A 24,023-nucleotide genomic window follows, 5' to 3' on the forward strand; every position below is an offset into this window, starting at 1 on the left:
TGCTCCTGGCTGCCCCCCGGTGGAAGGACAAGCCAGGATGGGTCAAATGCAGAGAACTACATTACATTACATTTAGTCATTTAGCAGACGCTTTTATCCAAAGCGACTTACAATTGTTCAAACACCGACGGACGCAGCCATCAGGAGCAATTAGGGGTTAAGTGTCTTGCTCAAGGACACTACAGCATGGTAGCAGGAGGAGCCTGGGATCGAACCAGCAACCTTTAGATCACTAGACCACCAGCTCTACCTCCTGAGCTACCATCCCATCAACTAATTTCACAGGCCACCATTTGAATCGTGTGTGTGTGTTGGTCACCGTCACTGCATCAATTCATGTGTTGTGTTGTGGTGTGTGTGCCGTGTGACGAATAAAGATTCTTCTTCTTCTTCTAAATTGGGAGAAAAGCACTCCCATACCCAGCCAGCAGGTGACCTATCTGGCACTGGAGCTGGACACCGTGCAGATGGGGCCTGACTGTCCAAACAAACCTGTCTCCCTGACAGGATGGGGTAGGACCTCCCGCGGTGAGCGGTGTGCGCGGTACTGTACCCACATGCCTCATTAAGCTTCTGGACCTGGAGACTCTTACTGGTCCTGAAGCACTTTGAACCCCTGATTTGGGGCCAGACCTTCTTGCTGGGTGGCAGCAATAATTTGTCAGAAGTGGGATTTGAACCCATGCCTCGAGGGGAGACTGCGACCTTAAAGCAGCGCCTTAGACTACTTCGCCATCCTTGACTGCGACCTAACCTGGTGTGGTCCGGGAAGAGGGTCCGGGAAGAATGGCTTCACTGTCTGTGTCCTTCACTGTCGGCGGGTCGGGCTACCTGGACCACTCTTCGTGCCCACTCTATTCGAGGTGAGGCAGGTTGAACTGCCCTTTTTAGGGACGTCGGAGTCCAGGACATTTGTACCCATTTGTCCATTTCTACCTGCGTGATGTTTCCATAGTCGGTGCTCGACGTTGTGGCCGAGCGGATTTAGGGAATATTTTCATCGGCAAAATGGCTTGAATTTGTGAATTTAAAATCCAGAAACCTGCTTAATTTGAAAGTAATATACATTACTACTTACTAAAATATTGACTATGCTCTCCTCATTCGGAGTTTCCCTCTCATTCCTCCACTCTTGTGTCTGGTTTGGGGAGCTGGGGTGGATATGTGTCCAAGCCCCTGAGAGGAAACGCTTCTGAATCAGTGAACCCTGGACAAAGTGAGTGCTGTCCTCCAAGCCTTTAAAAAAACAATGAGCAGCCGGTAAAACGTGCACTTTGGAGTCTGGATGGAGATGAGAGCATCTGCTCCATCCTCCATCTCCTGGGACCAGGACGCTCTGAGGTGGTTTTTATCTCATAACTTCTGCTCTTCGCTTATCCTGGAGTTTTACACACTGCTGGGGATCTGATGTTTAATTTAAGGAATTGTATTGAATTGTATCAACCCAAATTTAGAATTGATTGTAATGTACACTGTGAGCTTTATTGACCTGCAATGAAAATTACTAAAAGTGCTTTATGTCATTTGGCAGCTTTTTGTGAGTGTCACTCAGCTTACAATCCAAGTCAAGTGCAGAACTGCATGCAATTTATATAATAATAGAATAATATAATATAAGCCTGTTACATTTAGAGCCATTGACCCTGTAGCTTGAATATGAACTATGCTGCTTTTTAATGACAATACACTTTTCTGCCCTGGATATTATGCAGGTGCATCTCCCGTTAGAATTTCACACATAGAACTTTTGATTGCAAGGAACTACATGAGAATTGAGTATTGTTCTACAACTGCAAAATATGTTCTCTCTGAGGCTCGTTTCCTTGTGAATCTTGACTTTTAATCCACTTTGAATCCATGAGCAGCAGGTTAGGCAGGAAACTATTCAGCTTTTTCCTTTTGAATTGACGGAGTTTAAATCATTGATTGTTCACATTGGTGGTATCTAGCAGGAAATAAGACCTAATCCAAACCTTCTGTTTTTATCTCCAAACAGCTCTGTTTTCCATCATTCTCTTCTGCGTCTTCCTCTGGATCCCCTTTGTGTATTTCTACTACGAAGAGAAGGATGACGACAACGGCAACAAATGCTCGGTGAGAATGCGGCACATTCTGTTCTGTCTCAGAGTTAAACCCTCATTACACCAACGCTGAGCTCGCTCCGAATACTAAATATATGCACGAGGAAACATCCTGGAGGGACGGCACGTGATTCCCACTTGTTTTTCACTCTGCGTTGAGATGAATAATCATGCAAACCACAGAGGCATAGGGTACAAACAGTCATGTTATACATCGTCTCCGTTAAATAGAAAATAACCAACCATAGGCACAGCTGATATTGGCCAAATGCCTGAATTTAGGTTGTTGGATGTCAGAACCAACTCTCTGGAAGATGTAGTCAAAATGTGTTGCTGATCACTTGAAATAAATCACAAGTCTACAGTTCACTTTTTTCATCTGTCTTAAAGTCTCATAGACATAGTAAGACATGGTAATAAAAGTAAAAAAAAAAAAAGTTCAGACTTAATCAGAGAGTAGTGAAGTCCAGCAGGACTACAGAGTATCTACAGATGAGGACCGAGGTTCACACCAGGGTCGTGGAATTCGTGGAAAATCATGGAAATTGATCACTAAAATTGATGGCAAACTCAGGGAATTAGGGTTAGGAATGCTGTGACACCTCTACACCCCCCAGTAACAAACCACACCGAGCTGATACAAGTAGTACAACAACAAGTACAACGAGCCAGAGCACAACCCTATCAACGTTTTATGCTTCATGTCCAGAAGAAGGTCCAAGATCCAAAGCCTTAAACTTTGAAAGAGTAAAGCTCTCTTCTTTACTTAAGATGTTTTTTGTGTTTATAATTATGTGCCATTACAGGTTAAGTGTAATATATATCACTATTAATCTCTGTATCTTTTGAAGAGAATGGAAGATGTTTTAAGTTGTCTGAGAGGGAAACCTTGGTTCCATCCATGTAATGTGGTCAACAGGGATACCAGTACATGTATGTCAAGGTGCATGTAATATGATTAAAGCTTTTGTTTCTAGTATTCATTGCTTTAATGAAATCTACTTTATGTAAAATGTGTTTGAAAAGCCTGTCTGAGAGTCGGGCTCTGAAGTCTGGATGGCGCGTTCATTGAAAAGCCCATTTCAAAACCATTCGGTTGTAGCTGAACCAGATGAAATGAGGTTTGTTAGAGGTTTGGTCCTCAGATCTGATTGATTGGCCCCGCTGCACTGATGATGTGCTCAGGTTTTTCATTCATTGGTTTACGCTGTAGGCTTTTTTAATCATTAGTTCCAATGCTGCTCTTCTCTGTGTTTAACAGAAACATAAAGCTAGACAGGGACATGTTAGCATGTTAGCATATAAGCACCTTTAGGGAAACGCACTCTCACTCTCACGCACTGCAGCTCTCACTTTCCAAATGTCCTTGGCTGCTTCCTTTCACTCCCTGTGAATCATTTCACTCTTCCTGTGTAATGTTTCACTTCAGTTCTGTTCTATTTGCTTCTATTGCAGCAAGTGAAAAACGCTCTGAAGTACACGGCTGGATTTGTTGTTGTCTGCGCAGTGTTGCTTCTAATTGGGTAAGTTAAGTCTGAGATACATGGAACATTTGATGGCTTGATAGAGATGTGGCTTTATGGTAATGTGAGTTAATGAGAGAAAAGCAGCTTGTCTGTCCTGCCATGTGGAGTCATGAGGATAACAGGAAGCAGACTGCATCCATCCCATTCTGAAGAAGCTGCTTTGTGCCATGACAGCCAGAGACACTAGCACCCTAATGTAGAATTAAAGAAATGGTAAATGGACTGCATCTTATACAGAGCTTTTCCAGTCTTGCGACCACTCGAAGCGCTTTACAATACATGCCTCACATTCACCCATTCACACACATTCAAACAACGATAGCAGCTGCAACCGTGCAAGGTGCCACCAGCTCATCGATAGCACTTCAGGGTTCAGTGTCTTGCTCAAGGACTCTTCGACACGCTGCCAGGAGGAACGGGGGATCGAACCAGAAACCCTCTGATTACTGGACGACCCGCTCCCGTAGCTCTCGCTACCGCACCCCTTTGTGTTCTATTGAACACGTTGCCGCTCGATGAGCCGTAGCATCCCGTTCCTCTTTTAGTTCATTGCGCAGTAGTGAACAGCACCTGCGCAGCATAAACATAATGGGACAAATTTGCAGCTTTGGCAAGAACATGGAAGGTAAAGCTGTGCAATTTAATGTCGTCTCTCAACCGTTAAATGATGCTCTGTGCTAGTTTGAGGCATCTTGTGTGTCTGTGTGTATTTAAATGTACATCTTAAAGTTGGGAAGTCGGTTTGTGTTTGTAGACCAGGGCAATTTAGCTGCTGTTTTAGGTGAAGATCTGGATTCATCGCAGCTTTGTTCGCGGGGATTGTTGCCGCGCTTCCCTGGTTTTAAACGACATAATGGCTTTCTTCCTACACCGCCTCTGTGATAGCTGCAGACGCTCAGACAGTTTACTGACTGCTCCCTCCTATGGAGATACGCTGCTTTGGCTGCCTGTTAGTTTGCGACACCTTAAACTGCCTCTTTAAGTGTCTGCCCTAAAGGAGCATTTAGTTTGACAAAGTGTCACTGGGATTCTGTAGCTGGTCCAAGGTTTGGTTTCTGTCAAATTAATCAGAGGATTGCTTTAAACACTAAGGTAATTTGTTTGTGTAATTAAACGCCCAGTGTTGAATGCAAAGTTGATTAATTTATTCAGGTTCAGCATGAATGTTTTAAAGCCAAAATTGTCAGTATTGTTACCAGAAAAAAATCCGTTAAAAGGTTTTGTGACCTGAAGAGACAGGTTTGTATTTTTTGAAGCTTTGGGTTAGGGTTAGGGTTATCTTCACAAATGGGCATTTTGGAAAAGATATAAACAAAGCTTCACATTTTTTTTGGTCTGAAATAAAAAAAATAAAAAATCTAGATAGCTATTAACGTATAGTGGGGCAAAAAAGTATTTAGTCAGCCACCAGTTGCGCAAGTTCTCCCACTTTAAAAGATGAGAGAGGCCTGTTATTTTCATCATAGGTTCACCTCAACTATGAGAGACAAAATGAGAAAAAGAAATACAGAAAATCACATTGTCTGATTTTTTAAGAATTTGTTTGCAAATTATGGTGGAAAATAAGTATTTGGTCAATAACAAAAGTTCATCTCAATACTTTGTTATATACCCTTTGCTTGCAATGACAGAGGTCAAACGTTTTCTGTAAGTCTTCACAAGGTTTTCACACACTGTTGCTGGTATTTTGGCCCATTCCTCCATGCAGATCTCCTCTAGAGCAGTGATGCTTTGGGGCTGTCGCTGGGCAACATGGACTTTCAACTCCCTCCAAAGATTTTCTATGGGGTTGAGATCTGGAGACTGGCTAGGCCACTCCGGGACCTTGAAATGCTTCTTACGAAGCCACTCCTTCGTTGCCCGGGCGGTGTGTTTGGGAACATTGCATGCTGAAAGACCCAGCCACGTTTCATCTTCAATGCCCTTGCTGATGGAAGGAGGTTTTCACTCAAAATCTCACGATACATGGCCCCATTCATTCTTTCCTTTACACGGATCAGTCGTCCTGGTCCCTTTGCAGAAAACCAGCCCCAAAGCATGATGTTTCCACCCCCATGCTTCACAGTAGGTATGGTGTTCTTTGGATGCAACTCAGCTTTCTTTCTCCTCCAAACACGACAAGTTGAGTTTTTACCAAAAAGTTCTATTTTGGTTTCATCTGACCATATGACATTCTCCCAATCCTCTTCTGGATCATCCAAATGCTCTCTAGCAAACTTCAGACGGGCCTGGACATGTACTGGCTTAAGCAGGGGGACACGTCTGGCACTGCAGAATTTGAGTCCCTGGCGGCGTAGTGTGTTACTGATGGTAGCCTTTGTTACTTTGGTCCCAGCTCTCTGCAGGTCATTCACTAGGTCCCCCCGTGTGGTTCTGGGATGTTTTCTCACCGTTCTTGTGATCATTTTGACCCCACGGGGTGAGATCTTGCGTGGAGCCCCAGATCGAGGGAGATTATCAGTGGTCTTGTACGTCTTCCATTTTCTAATAATTGCTCCCACAGTTGATTTCTTCACAACAAGCTGCTTACCTATTGCAGATTCAGTCTTCCCTGCCTGGTGCAGGTCTACAGTTTTGTTTCTGGTGTCCTTTGACAGCTCTTTGGTCTTGGCCATAGTGGAGTTTGGAGTGTGACTGTTTGAGCTTGTGGACAGGTGTCTTTTATACTGATACCGAGTTCAAACAGGTGCCATTAATACAGGTAACGAGTGGAGGACAGAGGAGCCCCTGAAAGAAAAATTTACAGGTCTGTGAAAGCCAGAAATCTTGCTTGTTTGTAGGTGACCAAATACTTATTTTACCAAGGAATTTACCAATTAATTAATTTAAAATCCTACAATGTGATTTCCTTGATTCTTTCCCCCCATTCTGTCTCTCATAGTCGAAGTGTACCTATGATGAAAATTACAGGCCTCTCTCATCTTTTTAAGTGGGAGAACTTGCACAATTGGTGGCTGACTAAATGACTTTTTTGCCCCACTGTATCTCCTTTGAGGTTCAATATTCACTTCTACACTCAATCTTTTCTTTAAATAATTTTAGTTTTGGACTCCGTCGGTCTTGAAATTATATTGCAAGTTCGAGACCAAATCCCTTAAACCGGACTCCAGCTGCCTGATACTGGACTCCAGACCAAGACCAGGCCAGTAGTAAAGTACTAAACCAGTACTCAAACCCTGTGACATAATGACATTAGCAAATACAGTGGACGGTGACGAGGATAAACAAAGATGGGAGACTTGAGCCACAACTAATTCAGATTCTATGACAGACCGACATTTTGTTTCCATGTATCAGTGGATATGCACCGATCAGCCACAACATTAAAACCCACCACTAATAACTACTAATACTGTGTAGCTCCCCCTCATGCCGCCAAAACAGCTCTGAATTGTCGAGTTATGGACTCAGAAGACCTCTGAAGGTGTCCTGTGGTATCTGGCACCATGGAACCAGAGGATCAATGTTATTCACTTCACCCTTCACTTCACTTCACTTCACTTCACGGTTTTAATGTTGTAAGCTTGGTGTGGATAGTGACAGCCCTTCAATAACCGTGTTGTGCCTAACATCTCGAATATCTAATATACATAGAATATCTAATATGTCTCTGTTCCAGAGCCTTTGTTCCCCTGGAGCCCCCACCCAGTCAGAATGCCACCCAGTGGGAGAAGGTGCAGTACCTCCTGGAAGAGCTGGGGAGCAGCCGTAAGTACAATGAGATAAGAAGTACACGCCTAGTGGCCCCTTTTTTACCTGAACACCTGCACCGTAATGCAAATCACGTGGCAGCAGCTCTGCAGCATCACAGCAGCAGTATGGTCCAGAGGTTTAGTTCATGTTCAGAGCAGAAATATGAGAAAAGTGACTGAGCATGGAATGATGCTTGGTCCAGACGGTGGTTTGAGGATCTCACAACCTGCTGATGTCCCGGGATTTTCACAGCAACGGTCTCTTGAGTCTAAAGTAAAGAGCCTCCTGTGAATAATGAGAGAGGTCAGAGGAGAACGGGCAGAATGGTTCAAGCTACAGGAAGGCCACAGGACCTCAAATTAACAGGTGGTGAAGAGCAGAAAAGCATCTTTGAAGCACAACTTGTGGAATGTTGAATAGAAAGAATAGAAATTGAAAGATAGAGTTCAATAGACCTTTGGGATGTGCCGGAACAGGAGGTTGGACAGATCATCAACAACTGTGTGATGCTCTCATGTCAACGTGAAGCAGCACCTCGTTGTTCTGCTTCCCAGGACTAAAAGACACTGTGTGTGGTGCTCACTGGTTCTGATGTAACATCGGTTTATGGAGTATCATAGGGGAGTTGAAGTGGCATTTCAGCTTGTTGTGTTATTCAACCCGGCAGGAGAGGGCATCAAGTTGGAAAGTTGTAATGCTCTTAACCTTATCATCCTTTTTCCCATGGTCATGCAGCCATGCAGCCAAAGTTTTTTTTAACAGTAAAATACTGTATACCATATGGCAGTTATTCCTCAAAACGGGGGAAGATATAATACAACCAACCCTGTTTGTATAAAATCTTGTTTAACTACAACTAATTGTCATTTTTTTATTAATGTAACCACTTCAAACTTTATGACTATCTATTGTGGGCTCAATGCAGTTGTGCACGTGTGGTGTCATCATGGTCTCATTTTGTCTGAATGAGTAATACATTTAAATTGTCACACTCCAAAAAGAGGGAGAGATTTGCATATAGAAAGACAAAAACTACCGGGCTGAATTCCTTCTGTACCCTGTGTTTAAATTCAGAGATGTGCAAATGTACATTCCAGACGTACAATGAGACTTTGAGGGAGGGACTTGGCTGACGCTCTGCCTCTGAATGTGGATGCTTACGCTCCTGTGGCGTTGGGCCATGTGGGGATAAGGGGGAAGTGGGTCCATCTGCCTCCCATCCCCCTGGTGGAGACTGGAACCCCCCCGCAGGGTCCAGCACGCCTTCCTCCCTGGGCAGGGGGTAGGATCATCCCTTTCTCTTCCCCCTCTCCTCTCTCTCCAGATGGGAGGTTAATTGAGCAAAGGAAGACGCTCTCAGTGAGGAAGCCTCCTGACCTTGCTTTTGCCGCCATTTAAATGGTTACGGCATCTTAAATTGGCTTTGTGTTCCATATTTCATAATACTCCAGTGATGACACAATGTGCTGAAAACCACTCCATTGTATTCTCCAGAGCATTCCATTATGCATTCTGTTCTGTTATTTAGACATTTGGACAGAATTGTCCTGAGTCATTTAAAATCTCCACCCTGCATAACAGCGTTATGCCCCCTACAGGTCACAGTTCAGTGTTTAACGGATCAAACACTTTTCTTATATCTATTCCATTCCGGACAACGGATAGTTAGATTTTAAATTCATTTATTGACTCAAATGTTATTGTTGAATCGTGGCTTTATCACATCTATGTTTATTTGCTCGGTGAAATGAGAAAGTAACCAAAGACATGGTTATATGAAATTCTTGCCTGATGGTTTTATTTCAGAGATGAGTCGTGGGGGCTGGGGGTACTGAGTCTCCTGCAGTGGGGGTGGGGTGGGGGGCTGCACCAGACCAGACCAATCAAGAGGAGAGCGACTGCTCCCAAGCCTCTTATCCCGCGGGCCGTGGAATCCTCTAATCCAATGACACCGCTCGCTGTCCTTCAGGGAGCCTGCTCATAAACACCTTCCGTGTGCAACCTCTTCAGTCCAGAAAACCTTGGGGTGCTGTTACAAAGTACACAGCGGATACTTAGTTTGTACCTTGTTACTGTCGTATGTCGTCTTAACAATGTTGCTGTTTCAGAAAATTATTAATTTGAGCTGATGAGCTGCAGACAAGATTCTCAGATAATTGGGATGAAGCTCTGCCATTTGTCAGGAAATGAACAGAAAGCATTTTTTCAAACTCAATTAAAACAGGGTTGTTGTCTAATTTAGATATTTTTGCACAAGATTAATTATGTCCATAATTTATGATTGATAGTTTTAGACTTAGGGAAATTATTTGTATAATATAGAATATAGAATTCCATATAACTAAATTTACAAGTTAAACACATTAGTTGTCATACTTTTCATACTTTGCACAATCGTTCATCTGACTTTGTTTAGGACTATTTTTATTGATTGTCTACTAAATCATTTCCCTTTCCCAATCTATATAATAACATAAGCTTTAGCTCACCTTAATGCTAATTGTCTGTAAAGAAACCATCCTCACCGTTCCTCACCATGACAAATTCCTATATGTGAATGTAAGCAGATTAAAGGTACTCCTCACTGAAGACCGAGTTCCGTTCCTACAACCAGGTTGTTAAGTGAATTGGTTGATAAGTGAGGACCCGTGTTATTTTACGGTAAGGGGGTGTGGCTGGTATATATAGTATATATACTATATATAATATATATATATATATAGTGTTATTTACGGTAATGGGGGCGTGGCGCTTGCGAACGCTAGTGTAGTGAATACTGACAGACTGTGGGAACGAGACTGAGACTAAGATTGGTGATGAGATGACATGTATAGAGTGTGTACATGTGTATATATTTATTTATATATAGTGTATACAGTATATATATAGTGTATATAGTGTATACACTGTATAGTAGGAGCAACTTGGAGAGGACAGCTAGAGCATGACAGAGCCCAGGCAACTCCGTGATTGCGGCTTGACTGACCCATGCAAGAACCGTGACAGGATTGCGCTCGGGCCCTGGCTGTAATTACATCCCCCTTCATGACGTCATTCCGCGCCGGCGCCTGGTAACGCCCCCAGTGTGTAACAGGTGTTTTAATATAAAGAACGCATGGTTTGAAAGAATGAATGAATCCGTGTTTTTTTTTATTTGTAGACATAGTTAATTGAATGAAACCAATGAAAACACTGTGTGTAACAGGTGTTATAATTTACCTTAAATATATGTGAAATATTGCAACAAATGTAATCGCAATACTTAATGTACCGCAAAACTCGCCATATTGTGCTTTTTCACACCGCAGGAACGTTTTCATCGTTTGAAAACACGTTGCGTCGTATGGTAAGGTCCCAGATGATATACACTCACCGGCCACTTTATTTGGTACACCTTGCTCGGACCGTGTTGGACCCTTTTGCCTTCCGAACTACCTAAATTTATGTGGCATAGATTCAACAAGGTGTTGGAAACATTCCTCAGAGATTTTGGTCCATATTGACGTGACAGCATCACGCTGTTGCTGCAGATTTGTCGGGGTGCACATCCATGATGCCAAGCTCCCGTTCCACCACATCCCAAAGGTGCTCTATTGGATTGAGATCTGGTGACTGTGGAGGCCATTGAAGTACAGTGAACTCATTGTCATGTTAAAGAAACCAGTTTGAGATGATTTGGGCTTTGTGACATGCGGCATTATCCTGCTGTAAGTAGCGTCAGAAGATGGGTACACTGTGCTCATAAAGGGATGGACATGGTCAGCAACAATACTCAGGTATGCTGTGGCCTTTAAACCATGCTCAGTTGGTACTAAGGGGCCTAAAGTGTGCCCCAACGTTTTTCCAATCTTCTATTGTCCATTTTTGGTGCCTGTGCCAATTGTAGCCTCAGTTTCCTGTTGTGAGCTGACAGGAGCGGCACCTGGTGTGGTCTTCTGCTGCTGTAGCCCATCTGCTTCAAGGTTCCACGTGTTGTGCGTTCAGAGATGCTATTCAGCAAACCTTGGTGTGTATATACATGCACACACACACATACTGTATATATGTAAGATAGTGTGCCATTCTCATCTGGTTCCATACTGTGCTTGTATAAAATAAACACAACATTTTCAGAAAAACATTCCTCTGTGTTCTCTGTGATGATTGAATGAGCTTGAGACAATGAATGAAATGAAGACAACAACAAGTAGCAAGGCTAGCATTGAGGTGATAATGTACATAATCACATTGTAAGCTTTAGAAGATAAGGTAATTCATGTATTTGAGCTACCATATTTCCTCAAATAAAATCCAGGCCTCATAAATGCTGGGGGTGTGGTCAACACAAACAAGTAAAGGCTTAAACCCTACCTCAGATTAAGACCAGGGTTAGGGGAAAATCCAAGTATGAACTACTGATGTCTGTTACACAGCATGTGTACAGTATGCCGGTTAAGCATGATGTACATTTCCACTGCTTTACTGTCAATTGATAAATTCATAAATACAACCATGCTATCTTCAACACTTTGTTTGTTGGCTTTGAGTCATTATGTAAGAGGTGAACCTAACTCTGAGAATTGGAGCGGATATTTTTGGTCCCACAGTGTGCCCTGTGTGCACCTTATAAGTTATTATTACTTATTACTACTGCTCTATGGAAATACTTATTTGAAGTGTATTATTAGTATCCATCGATCCCTGTTGCTTTTCATAACGACAGTTAATGCACACACACAAGTGTAATGGACCATCTGTGGATTATGACTATTGATTGTATGGCATAGTTTTTATCTGTATTGCTGCATCATCCTTTATTGTTTATCACATGTTTTTGCTGCTTTACCTATTGCTTCCTACTTAGTTTTTTTGTAATAATCATTTGTATTATAGCCTTCCAGTCTACAACTTTAACACAAGGATACATTCTTTGTCTCTAATTGCCGCAGTACACATTTTTGAGTGACTATGAAGCAGACTGCAGACATGGCCTTGGGCCATCTCTTTGTTTACACTTATTCGCTGATCATTGTGTCACCAAACAGGTCTGTAAGCCCTCACAGCTAACCCATTCATATGCAAACACAGACCCATTGACCAAAATCTCCACACTCCAATAGAGCAATCCACCCCTTTCTCACTGAAAGGTGAAAATTCCTCTCTGTAGAGGGGGAATCAAATTTCCAGTTTACTTTCATTAGGTGATTCATTTCGTAGTTGTAGTTTAAACTGTATCAACAACAAAATAATCATGGGTGTTCAGAAGGACCCATATACTTTTTGGTCTCTTTAACGTTTGTACAAATTATTATTATATCCCTGGTGTTTATTTCGTTCGATCGACTTTTATTGATTGATTTTTAACATTTTATTGTACCATAGTTTTTTTTTTTTGGAATTCGGAAAATCTATCTATAAGATGGGTGATGGGGGACTCAAATGTAGAGCAGCTCAAATGCAGAAATTTGTTGTGATATAAATCAAAATGCCGAAGACTAAAATCTATAATCTATAAATAAGTATTGCATACCTGTCTTGTCTTACCTCTTAGTAGTCTATTGCAGTGTTTGTCTTAAAACACTAAGTCTATCTTACCCTTCAGTATGACACTGCATTGTTGTGGCCCGCAGCTATTTAAGATGTCCACTATCAAGCTGACTCACTGTCTTTATTATCTGCATTTTATTTTGTATGTATATTAAATTTAGTTTTAAAATTAACCCTTTAAATACTCTTTAAATTCTGTTTTTAAATACTGTTCTATTTTAATCACTACTATACTCTTATTTTTTAAGGGTGTAAAGTGTGTGTGTAAAGTTGAGTTAGCTCTGAGACTAAGAATCTCATTACTGGTAATGATGCTTGCATTGTTATCAAGTATTTGACAATAAACTGGAAACTATAATTATATAGACCTAGTTTGAGTGCTCTCATTACAAAGCTATTGAACTTTGTCGTTTAAAAAATAAAAAAATAATTAAAAACAGCTCCCATTTTGAAATTAAACAGCTGTGCAAAATCTAGATGAATATAAATCATTAAGACCTGTTCCCATTCATATGACAAAAAACAATTGAACTTTGATAGATGACCTCTGGTCAGGGTTCAAAGGACAATATCTCAGATAATGAGTCGGGGTTATGGTAAAAATCTGAAATCTCTCTTGGGAATGTGATTGTGTTTTTTGCAAAGTTAGCGCCATCTCATGGTGACACACTGCAACTGAATAAATGGGCGTGTTTACAGTTTAACTGAAACATGCCCTGTCAGGACATACGAGAGGGAGGGAGAATTCCAGGCGAATGACAACCGGCTGGGAAGCGCATGGTGGTTGGATGGAAACTGGCTGAAACTTGGTTGCATTTCAGCTGTCAACCAGCTGGAAGAGGCCTCTTAAAGTTGCTCCTACTGTATAAAATGTACATAGTATATACAGTGTATATACTATATATAGTGCATTTAGTGTTATTTTACGGTAAGGGGGCGTGGCTCTTGCGAACGCTAGTGCAGTAAATACTGACAGACAGCAGGAACAAAAGATTGAGACTGAGATCGGAGATGAGATGAGATGTATATTGTGTGTATAGTGTACATAGTATATAAAGAGTGATGAGATGAGATGGTTGGTATTGTACACAGTGTATAATACAGACTGGTCAGAGAGCTGGTCCTAAGTCTAAACGGTCGTTTAACAGGTAGGTAGTTAAGGTAGGAGTACCTGTACACTCAATCCGATTCTCTCTCTCTCTCTCTCTCTCTCTCTCTCTCTCTCTGTCTGTACATATATGTATATATCTATATCTATATCTATATATATCTATATATATATATATATATATATATATATATATATATATATATATATAACACACATACATACATACATACATACATACACACACAGTGAGGTTCTATTTCAGACTGAGGAGGGGATGGACTGAGGTTCTGTCAGAGGAATCAGCCTGGACACTGACATTTAGAGGAACGGATGTTTCCTGTTTGTAAACTGAGGATTACATGTTCATTCTGTGGACGTTGGCCTGCATGTCTGAGCACAGAACGGTCTCAACAAATCCATCACGTCCACATCACTTTCCTCTTTTTTCCTTTAAAAGAACGTCTAGTTCAGTCCGCCAGTGGCAGCATCATTCTGGCTGGAAACACAGTTTTTAGGTGTGTTACAGGTGATGGAATTTGGGCTATGGCTACACAATGTCATTCAGATAGATGTATAGGTAGGTAGTATGGTAGGTAGGTAGGTAGGTAGGTAGGTAGGTAGGTAGGTACTTTATTCATCCCTGGAAGGAAATTGCAATGTCCCAGTAGCTCACATCAAAAACAATAGAAAGTTATAATAACAAACAATAGAATAGCATTTTTTTAATTGTCAATATCTGGGGAAAGGTAAAATATATAATGTATAAATATACACTGATCAGCCACTGCATTAAAACCACCACTAATAACCACTAATATTGTGAAGCTCCCCCTTGTGTCCCCAAAACAGCTGTGACGTGGAGGCAGTGACTCCACCAGACTCTGAAGGTGTCCTGTGGTATCTGGCACCAAGACATTAGCAACAGATCCTTTAAGTCTTGGTAGTTGGAGGTAGGGCCCCCATGGATCGGGCTCGTTGTTCCAGCACATCCCACAGATGCTCCATCGGATGGGACCTTAACCCCGCCCATCCGCACGATGTAGAAGAAAACGTGATTCATGAGTCATCACCTTCTTCCATGGCTCCATGGTCCAGTTGTGACGCTCACGTGTCCATTGTAGGTGCCTTCAGGGGTGGACAGGGGTCAGCATGGACACGGTGAGCTCCCATATGCAGCAAGCTGCCATGCACTGTGTATTCTACACCTTTGTATCATAGCAACATTCACTTTTTCACCACTTTGTGCTACAGTAGTTCTTCTGTGGAATTGAACCAGACGGGCTAGACTTGGCTCCCCACGTGCATCAATGAGCCTTGGGCCCCATGACCCTGTCACCGGTTCACCTGTCGTCCTTCCTTGAACACTTCTGGTCGGTAGTAACCACTGCATAGCGGGAACAGCCTACAAGACCAGTGCTTGTGGAGATGCTCTGACCCAGTCGTCCAGCATCACAATGTGCTCCTTGTCAAAGTGGCTCAGATCCTTACGCTGCTTCAACACATCAACTTCAACAACTGACTGTTCTCATGTTATAATAATATACAACACTAAACATATAATAATAATAATAATAATAATAATAATAATAATAATATATAAAAGTCTATATATATAATAATAATATAACAGTATATATATATAATAATAATAATATATATATAATAATAAAATATATAACAGTCTATATATATATATATTAATAATATATAACACTATATATTTAATAATAATATATAACAATAATATATCCCACCCCTTGACAGGTGCTGTTTGAACGAGATGATCAATGTTGATCAATGTTATTCACTTCACCTGTCACTGGTGTTGTGTGTGCGCGTGTGTGTGTACAAACAATGTAATAAATTACATATGTCATTATTTTAGTAGTAATTTCTCTTGCCCAGCGTGCATTCCATTCTGAAGATGTATTCTAACTGACATCATCAAAGCATTAAAAAATCCAGGACAAACATGGTGTTTGTTGTTGTTGTTAGTGATGTTTGTTGAGGAGCTGCCAACACTTGAGCCCATCATGGCCTGGGCCCACTTGGCATTCAGAGAGCAGCAGCATCCTGGTTGCAAGTATAAAACTCAAAGTGGATTGTGGGAGGACATGTAAGAGGAGAATAAATAATCTTTGTGTTGGTTTTATTTGTGCTATTTGTCATTTCAGCATGATGTTTGAGGTTATGTTTTATAAGATCACATCACCCCACGTTCAGTCAGTTGTGAGAGTGACTGTCACACGTGGCCTGTGGTTGTGTTCCTATCGTTCTACTGCATCTTTCTGTTCCTCTGCCCTCTGTCTTCTAACATTGGTCAGAAGAACATTGTCATCTGCATCTCCTTGAGTCCACCGTAGCCAGTTACATATCTGGGTGGATGATCTTGCCAGCACAATCCATTTGTTCTGCATACAAACCTGTAAATGAATGCTCCAGTGTGACGGATGCATTGGGATGATAAGATTACCTGTTGCCGTGGTGATGGATATTGTTACGTAACATCAATCTTTCAAATGTGACTTCCTCTGTACTTCTTTTAGTCACAGATTTGTTAAATGAATCTTACTCCAATATATTCAGTCATGAAACTAATGAAGGGTTTCAATGAGTTACCGAATTATTTATTCGCTATTCTAAACAATAACTTTACTAACTTTGAAATAATATTTTCTCTCTTTGGCAAAATGGTGGTACTAGCTGGTCACTGGGCAGGCCTGTACTGTACTAGTGGTCCTAGCTGGTCACTGGGCAGGCCTGTACCCTACTGGTTGCACTAACTAATTACTGGGCAGGCCTGTACAGAACTGGTGGTAGCAATTAGGGATGGATGGTTGCCAATGGGAATGTTTGTGTGTTGGTTACTGTGCATGTGTACGGGGTCTAGTGAAAGGCTGAGGGTGTCTGACATGGGGCTGGACGGCGGAAGTTCACCGTGGAGCCTTTTAGAGCCGGTTTATAGAGATTAATGAGGTTCTCTCCTCTGGTGAAGGGACAATGTGTGGAGTTGTTTGGCTGGACTGAGCTTCTGTTTGTAGAACTCGGAGCACAAGGCATCCACCATCAGGTCCTGTGTAGCATTGAATGTTTAAGTTGTTTTAATTACACTTGGCCAATGGTTGTTTCTGAACCTCATCTAAATGACTAAAAAATACTTTCCATCAGTCAACACAGGTGCCTCCAAGTGCTCCGTCTCTGTTAGATCTGCAAATAAAGTGAATCGATAATCTGTGGTTTTCAAAGTCAATTAAATGTTGTCTTTAGACTACTCTTTGCAAAATGGCTCATTGCAGAGGGTTTTATTTTAATGTTAGACAATCAAAAAAGTCATAAATCGTAAAAGTCTTCATATTCAACTTTATTAAGAAATCTCCAAAATAAATGTGACTATAGAGAGCTTTTTATTTCAAGCATGTTTTTAAAGACTAATGGAGTTTTATAAAACTACAGCGGTCTGTAAAACTGTGGCCTGTCTGACAGGTGTATGCTTGGCAATGTTTCAATAGGCGAAAGGAATATTCTTTGACGTTAACAAATTTTAAGACTTTGAGCTGAAGACAAGATCCATGGTAACTGGGTCACAGACCGAAATAGGGAGGTTCCCGTCCAGAGTCCAGTCTTGAGAAGTTCAAGCCGGCAGTAATATGATTATAGTGGTATCCTTATACGGCCCAAGCCTAAACCATAAGCTGCGGCATCTTATTTCATCTGAGTTCCTAAAGGAAGCCCCATAATACAGTGACTCTCATGTGCCTAGCTGCATGATCATACGATACTGGGAAGAGACTTCAGAGGCTAAGGAGCTCTTCAATAAGCACCTCCCCCAAAATGTCCCTGCTGTGTACATTTGCCTGAAGGGTTTTATTCGCAGTAAGATAAGAGCCACCTCATTCCACTGCTGCTGTAAATATGGCTGTGTAGATGTGGAGCACCAGCGATGATAGACAATGTTCCGTATGTCTAATCCCCGGAAAATCAGCTAAAAAAAAAACAATGCATAGAGGCAGAAACATCTATCCCTCTCTTTGTGCTGAGTTCATAAACAAAATGCACTCCATGCAGAACAGGGAGCCATTGTTTCCTTCACCAAGCTCACTCTAACAAAGGTGGTGAGATCACAATGAAACACTGAGAAATGGAACCGTCTATTCAAATGTTAATGTTCATAGAGGCTGTCAGGCATCAAAGATTGTGCATACAATACAATACAGAGCAGGTATATAATATTTTTCATTGTATCCGGCAAATCCTTCCAACAAAGTGGAGTGCAGCATTTTATTAACACCTGGTTATTCAAATTCCACCACCAGTACGGGGGTCATATTTCCAACTCTCCTTTGGAGAAACTAAAGCAGTAAAAGCTGCAAACAGCCAGGCTGCGTTGGGTTTGTGGAGGTGTGGTGCTTTGCCAGAAACCCAGCGACAGGTGGGATCCTGACAGGGGAGAGAGGCAACCGATGTCTCTTCATCAATCCCTGTTTTCTGGCCCTTGTTCTGACAGCTGCTGGGACCCCCACGGTGACCCTGGTCTGATGGGTGGTCCCCTCGCCACCTCAATCAACAAGGACACTGGCTCATCCTGCGGTGAGGGAGCCAGCTGCTGGTGCTCTCCTGTTGGGTCTAATATCTAAAATAATTGTGATAAAATCCAAGAGGACAGAAATTGTGAATTCTACATTGCATGTAATTAGAGCACCATCTGCATGTGAAAATACTCAGCTTTGTGTTCTCAGTATTAGTTTATTTGATACATCTGAGGGCCCCAATTAAAATAAGCAAGTTTCCTCTAGTTTCCACACATAATTCTTACACAATGTGCAGCTGTGAGTGGCCTGATGATGAAGCAGTATTCCAGTATCTCACGGAGCCTGGCGGGCCGCCGCCTTGATTGTGCAGTAAGTTTTTTCATGAGCCGCTGGGTCCTGAAGGTCGTCTCCATATTGATCTAGTTCTGATCTAGTTCTGATGATGTCTCATGTTTTCAAATCCAAATGCAGGTTGTGTTAACATTGTTTGCCAGCTCACCACCTGCTGTGGATTTCAGGACATGGAAAAGGTTCTGGAAAATCAACATCATGACCTGCTGACAAATTCTAAATGGATTGAAATGATCTCCTCAAACTGGATTCTAATCTCCCATTTAAACCACCTTTGAGTATTTAGCATAGTTTGCCAAAGATTGTTTAAGATAGCTTTGTGCCCTGGTAACCACTGCTCGTTACAGAAATTTGGAACAACTGGAAAATGTGAAATGATGTTTGACTCCAACATCCGCCTAGTGTACATGGTTTACATGGTTTACATGGTGTACATGGTGTATATGGTGTACACGGTGTACACGGTGTACACGGTGTACATGGTGTACATGGTGTACATGGTTTACATGGTTTACATGGTGTACATGGTGTACATGGTGTACATGGTGTACATTTGTTTTTCCAAGTCAAGGAAGCAGGCTGTTGTGTCAGATCTCTAATGGCTTCTTTCTGTGTCCACTGCAGATGGCCTTCCTGCGCTATCTTTCTCCATCAGCTCTCTGACCTTGATTGGCATGCTGGCAGTCATCACTTACACGGTGAGTTGGGACTTACTACGTCTGCTCCGCCGGCTTGCTGCTTCATGGGCTTGAAAGACTAAATCTGTACAGAAAAGGGGGCGAATCGGCCGAGGGGAGGATATTGGCAGCCCAGTCACCTAATGGGACGCCGTCTCCACTCTCACTGTTTAAAACTTGGACAGTGTACTTACAGAGGGCAGGTATTAGACTTTATTTCTGGACTTTATTGTGTCCACTATATTTTAGCAACATGATGATTATATTTGTAAAAGTTCTCCCATTAAATGCATTATGTTGAGCATGTTTAGCCAGGGCACTAAGGCAGCTCATATTTTCCGAGCTGAGGTGAATTGCTAAGTCATGTTTGTTTCTCTCTGTACCTTCTGTGCTTTGGATCACATACTGTTTGCAGAGATGCTCCGGTGATGGAGTGGCCTTTCACTATTAGTAATGCCTTGTGATTCAAAGGCTCTGGCATCCCATTGCTCAGCTGCTGTCTCACCTGAGACCCGGAGTCTTCTGCATGATGTATGCGATGCCTCGGCTCTGCCACTTATCTGTTGTCTAGTTCTAAATATAGATCTGCCTCCATGTCACTGCTCTGATTCCCGCAACATTCTGCAGCTTTTACATTTTTCTTTTACCCAGATAAGAAAAATGTACTGTGCTGTAATGCTTGTTAATGTTGTCCATTTTTCACGGGGGCTATGGTAACTAGACGGAGCTGTCCCCGCTGTTGGAGGAACACGGAGTAGTTTCTACCAGAAACAAATTAAAAACAACAAAAGGTTTTATTCCGAGGCAGTGGGAAGGAGGCTGACATTTGACCTTGTTTTGTCCGGTTCCTGTTAAACCCAAAGACGACGTCTTGACAAATGAATGTTGAATGTTAAGTTGTAAGTGAATAAAACACTGTGCAGCGTCCCTCCAGGAGCAGGTATCCATCTCAGACGCCTTTTACCTCCTCTGCTCTGCTCCTTAAAGAGTGGATCAGTATCCAGTGGCTCCACACCATGCTTATGTGCTGCTGTGAGGACCCAGAGGTCCAGCAGAACCAGGAGGCTGAGGTCCACCTAGAGAGACCTGCCCTTTGGTAGAGCGCAGGCTGGTCCCTCGCTCCCTGTCTCTCTCTCATCCTCCTCTCCTCTGGGGGTGTTCCTTCCCAGACAAGGGTGATGGATCCCTCCCTGCTATTGGTTCCTATTATGGATGATTAACTAATGGAATGGAAGTGACAGCTCTGTGCGGCAGGAATGTTGTCCACGAGTCCACTTTGATTTATTGCTGCTCCGTTGAGGGAGGCACTGACTATGGGATGTAAACTGCTCCCAACACTGCAGCCTGGTGCACTTTGGGAAAATGCAGAACACGCAGGTTCCGGCTTCTCTGGACGCCGTGTCAGCCCGTGCTGCAAGGAAATTAATTTCCCACCGCAGCAGATGCATAATGGACTTTCCCTAAGAGAAAATACCCTTTGGCTGATCTGGATGTGGTGGTATATCTTTTTGTTTGTGAATGGATGATTAAATTTTGTCTAAAGTATAAGAACAGCGAAGTAAGGTCCAGGTCAGCGAAGTGCCGTTGTGGTCCGTGTGACAGGGGAGGTTTCACGGCGAAGCTTCTTAAATTCATTTTCTCTGTTAATACTCTTTAAGTCGGGGATCTTCTCAGGCTTGTCTCTTATACTGAGCTTAACTTCTGACTTAACGTCTTTTAAATTCCCTCATCCTCCCTTTTAACCGTGACATCAGAAAACTTACAAACAGCTGTAGAGAAATGTAGTCTGAGTCACCAATAACATGATGTATTAATTGAATGATCATGTTGTTGGAGACTAGATGTGGTCCAGCCTCGATGAACCTTCATGTTGATAGACCAGATTAATGTGGCGCGATATGGATTTATTTGCCAGTTCTGAAAGTGCTCAGAACAGTAAGACAGTTTGAGCGAAGGGAGACTCTTCATCCTGAGGAGCGTTTGGAATTTCCTTAAAAGGAGAAAACCAAGCTGTAGTTTGAGTTCGCAAAGAGAAACCAGACTTTAAGTAAAACATTCTAATTGGCATTGATTGAATGGTCTATCTTTGTTTTTTTATTGCAATTAATTTGCCGTTTAGTCAGTGTGATTTAAGGGGCAAATATGTCAAATACTGATGGATTCATTTTAAAATAATTAGCCACTTTTGCAGTTCATCTTCCCTTTTACTTCTTCCTTTTCCACGAGCTCCTCTCTGCTTCCGAAAACCTTTAGTCTGGAGGTGACGTTTCAAATGTTTCACTTTTTCTTTTTTATCTTTTTTTTAATTATGCCGTATGATAAAATATGATTGACCGTCAAATTAACTTTAGTTTACCATCGGGCTTGTTTTACATCTTCTTAGCAGAGGCCGTAAAAAGACGGCATGAAATGTAAATGATCTTAGTGTTTGAACTGATCCTGCTATGAGAAATATACAATAATAAAATATATAATAATATACAATATATACTATAGTATATTAGTTATATAATATAAAATAATAATATGAGAAATATATTGTAAATCATCATTTACGATAAAGAGGGCTGAAAAGAGAACATATGTCACCACTTACAGAAGTTAAAATATGACTTCACCCCAAAATGTGATATTAATTGATTACCTTTTATTATATGCATTTAAATTAAGAAGTCAGTGAGAGGAGACAATCCGCATATTTATATGCACATCTTCTCATCAATGGAATACATTTAGCTCTATTCTGTATTGTACAAAGCAGAAATACTTAATTTTACTACTTGCTTAATATTTCATTGAGAAAACAATTGATTGAATTACATTTCTAAATCTGCTCTGAGATCAAATGGAAAACAGAACCTACAGGACATTGTAACATCCAAAATGTGAAAGTAAAAAGTGCCAGATTAATAGCTATAATAGATGCCTTGTAAGAACTATTCATTGAATTGTGTTTATATGATCTAACTTTATATTGAAAAATGTTCATGGTGCTTTTCCTGTCATTTCAGCTTTTTCTTTTGACACATATTGATAATTGGTTTAATTTGCAAAACTCGTCTCCGGGTGACGACACCTTCACACTGTGGGTGTGAAGCCTCTCGCCGTGACCTTAGTCTGACCTCCAAACCATTAAAAAGCCGACAGAGTTTGAAAAAGCTCCGTGGCATCTTTCACCCGGAGGGAAAACCAAGACCAGTCTTATCAGTGAAATCTGAAAATCAATTCTCCTGCCCAGAGGCGAGTAGCGGTCACGGAGCGAGCTGAACATCTCCTGCTGTCACAATATGCTTCTAACCCTTTCACCCAGAGCAGAGAACTCAGCAGAACCTGCAGGATCCTCACCTCCCTCCGTTAGGATCCTCACCTCCCTCCGTCAGGATCCTCACCTCCCTCCGTCAGGATCCTGACCTCCCTCCGTCAGGATCCTGACCTCCCTCCGTCAGGATCCTGACCTTCCTCCGTCAGGATCCTCACCTCCCTCCATCAGGATCCTCACCTCCCTCCGTCAGGATCCTCACGTCCCTCCGTCAGGATCCTCTCCTCCCTCCATCAGGATCCTGACCTCCCTCCATCAGGATCCTCACCTCCCTCCGTCAGGATCCTCACGTCCCTCCGTCAGGATCCTCTCCTCCCTCCATCAGGATCCTCACCTCCCTCCGCCAGGATCCTGACATTCCTCCATCAGGATCGTAAGGAAAACATTTCTCTCCACTGGAGACGTCCAAACATGATTCTCTGTTTTTGGAAAAGTAGAAAATGAATTGGCTTTTACTTAATATCTGAGATGGTTCATATTCTTCTTGGTTCAAAGTTTTACTCTGATACCAGTTTAGACCGGTTGGAGCCTCTTGGTCTTCATTGAAAAGGATTAGTATGAATCCCCTGTTTCCCATTCCTCTCACATGACGCTCCTTAAATGAATTTATTCATCTCTGCTTGTTCCTCTTTATTATTGATCACAAAGAGCTGGATCTGGAGGGATGTGTGAGACACCTGTTAGTGTGTGGACTATGGCGTTTCTCCAGGGATCTAGGACAGCTTTTCCTTTTATTCTGCTTGATATTCTGGACGAGCCTCAGCCCAACGCAGCGCATCCACACAGAGACTGATAATCTTAAACGCTGGAAACACTGAGAGCACTCCACCTTCCTAAAGCTGGGTTCTGGAAACACCCCGTGGAGATTCTGCTCCTGGACCTGATTGACGCTGGGTGGAGGCTGCAGATCCCTCTGCAGTGACTGGGCAGGACGCAGCTCAGGAGCTTTTATATTCTGTACCCTGAAAGTGGCAGGGCTCCAGGCTGCTCCAGGCTTCTCCAGGCTGCTCCAGGTTGCTGCAAGATGCCCCAGAATGCCTCAGAATGCCCCAGGATGCTCCAGGATGCTCCAGGATGCTCCAGGATGCTCCAGGCTCCTCCAGGCTGCTCCTGTCTGTCTGTCTATCTATCTGTATTAGTCAAATATGTAATTGAATGCGTTTTTCTTTCAAATGAAGACTCAATGGTTTCTGATGTGGAGTCCTCCGTT

The 24,023-nt window shown here is 42.2% G+C and overlaps 1 protein-coding gene across 1 annotated transcript in view; it reads left to right on the plus strand.

The window, feature by feature from the left end:
• The window catches only part of lmbrd1 (LMBR1 domain containing 1), a 65,957-nt gene that overhangs the window by 24,343 nt on the left and 17,591 nt on the right, over positions 1-24,023 (plus strand). The window contains exons 4-7 of the mRNA XM_080016087.1: positions 1,997-2,094; positions 3,537-3,604; positions 7,227-7,315; positions 19,442-19,515. Coding sequence (XP_079872213.1) covers positions 1,997-2,094; positions 3,537-3,604; positions 7,227-7,315; positions 19,442-19,515 — 329 coding nt within the window. The remainder of the gene's footprint in view (positions 1-1,996; positions 2,095-3,536; positions 3,605-7,226; positions 7,316-19,441; positions 19,516-24,023) is intronic.

This window comes from Zeus faber, assembly GCF_960531495.2.
Source record: "Zeus faber genome assembly, chromosome: 16".
Lineage (NCBI taxonomy): Eukaryota > Metazoa > Chordata > Actinopteri > Zeiformes > Zeidae > Zeus > Zeus faber.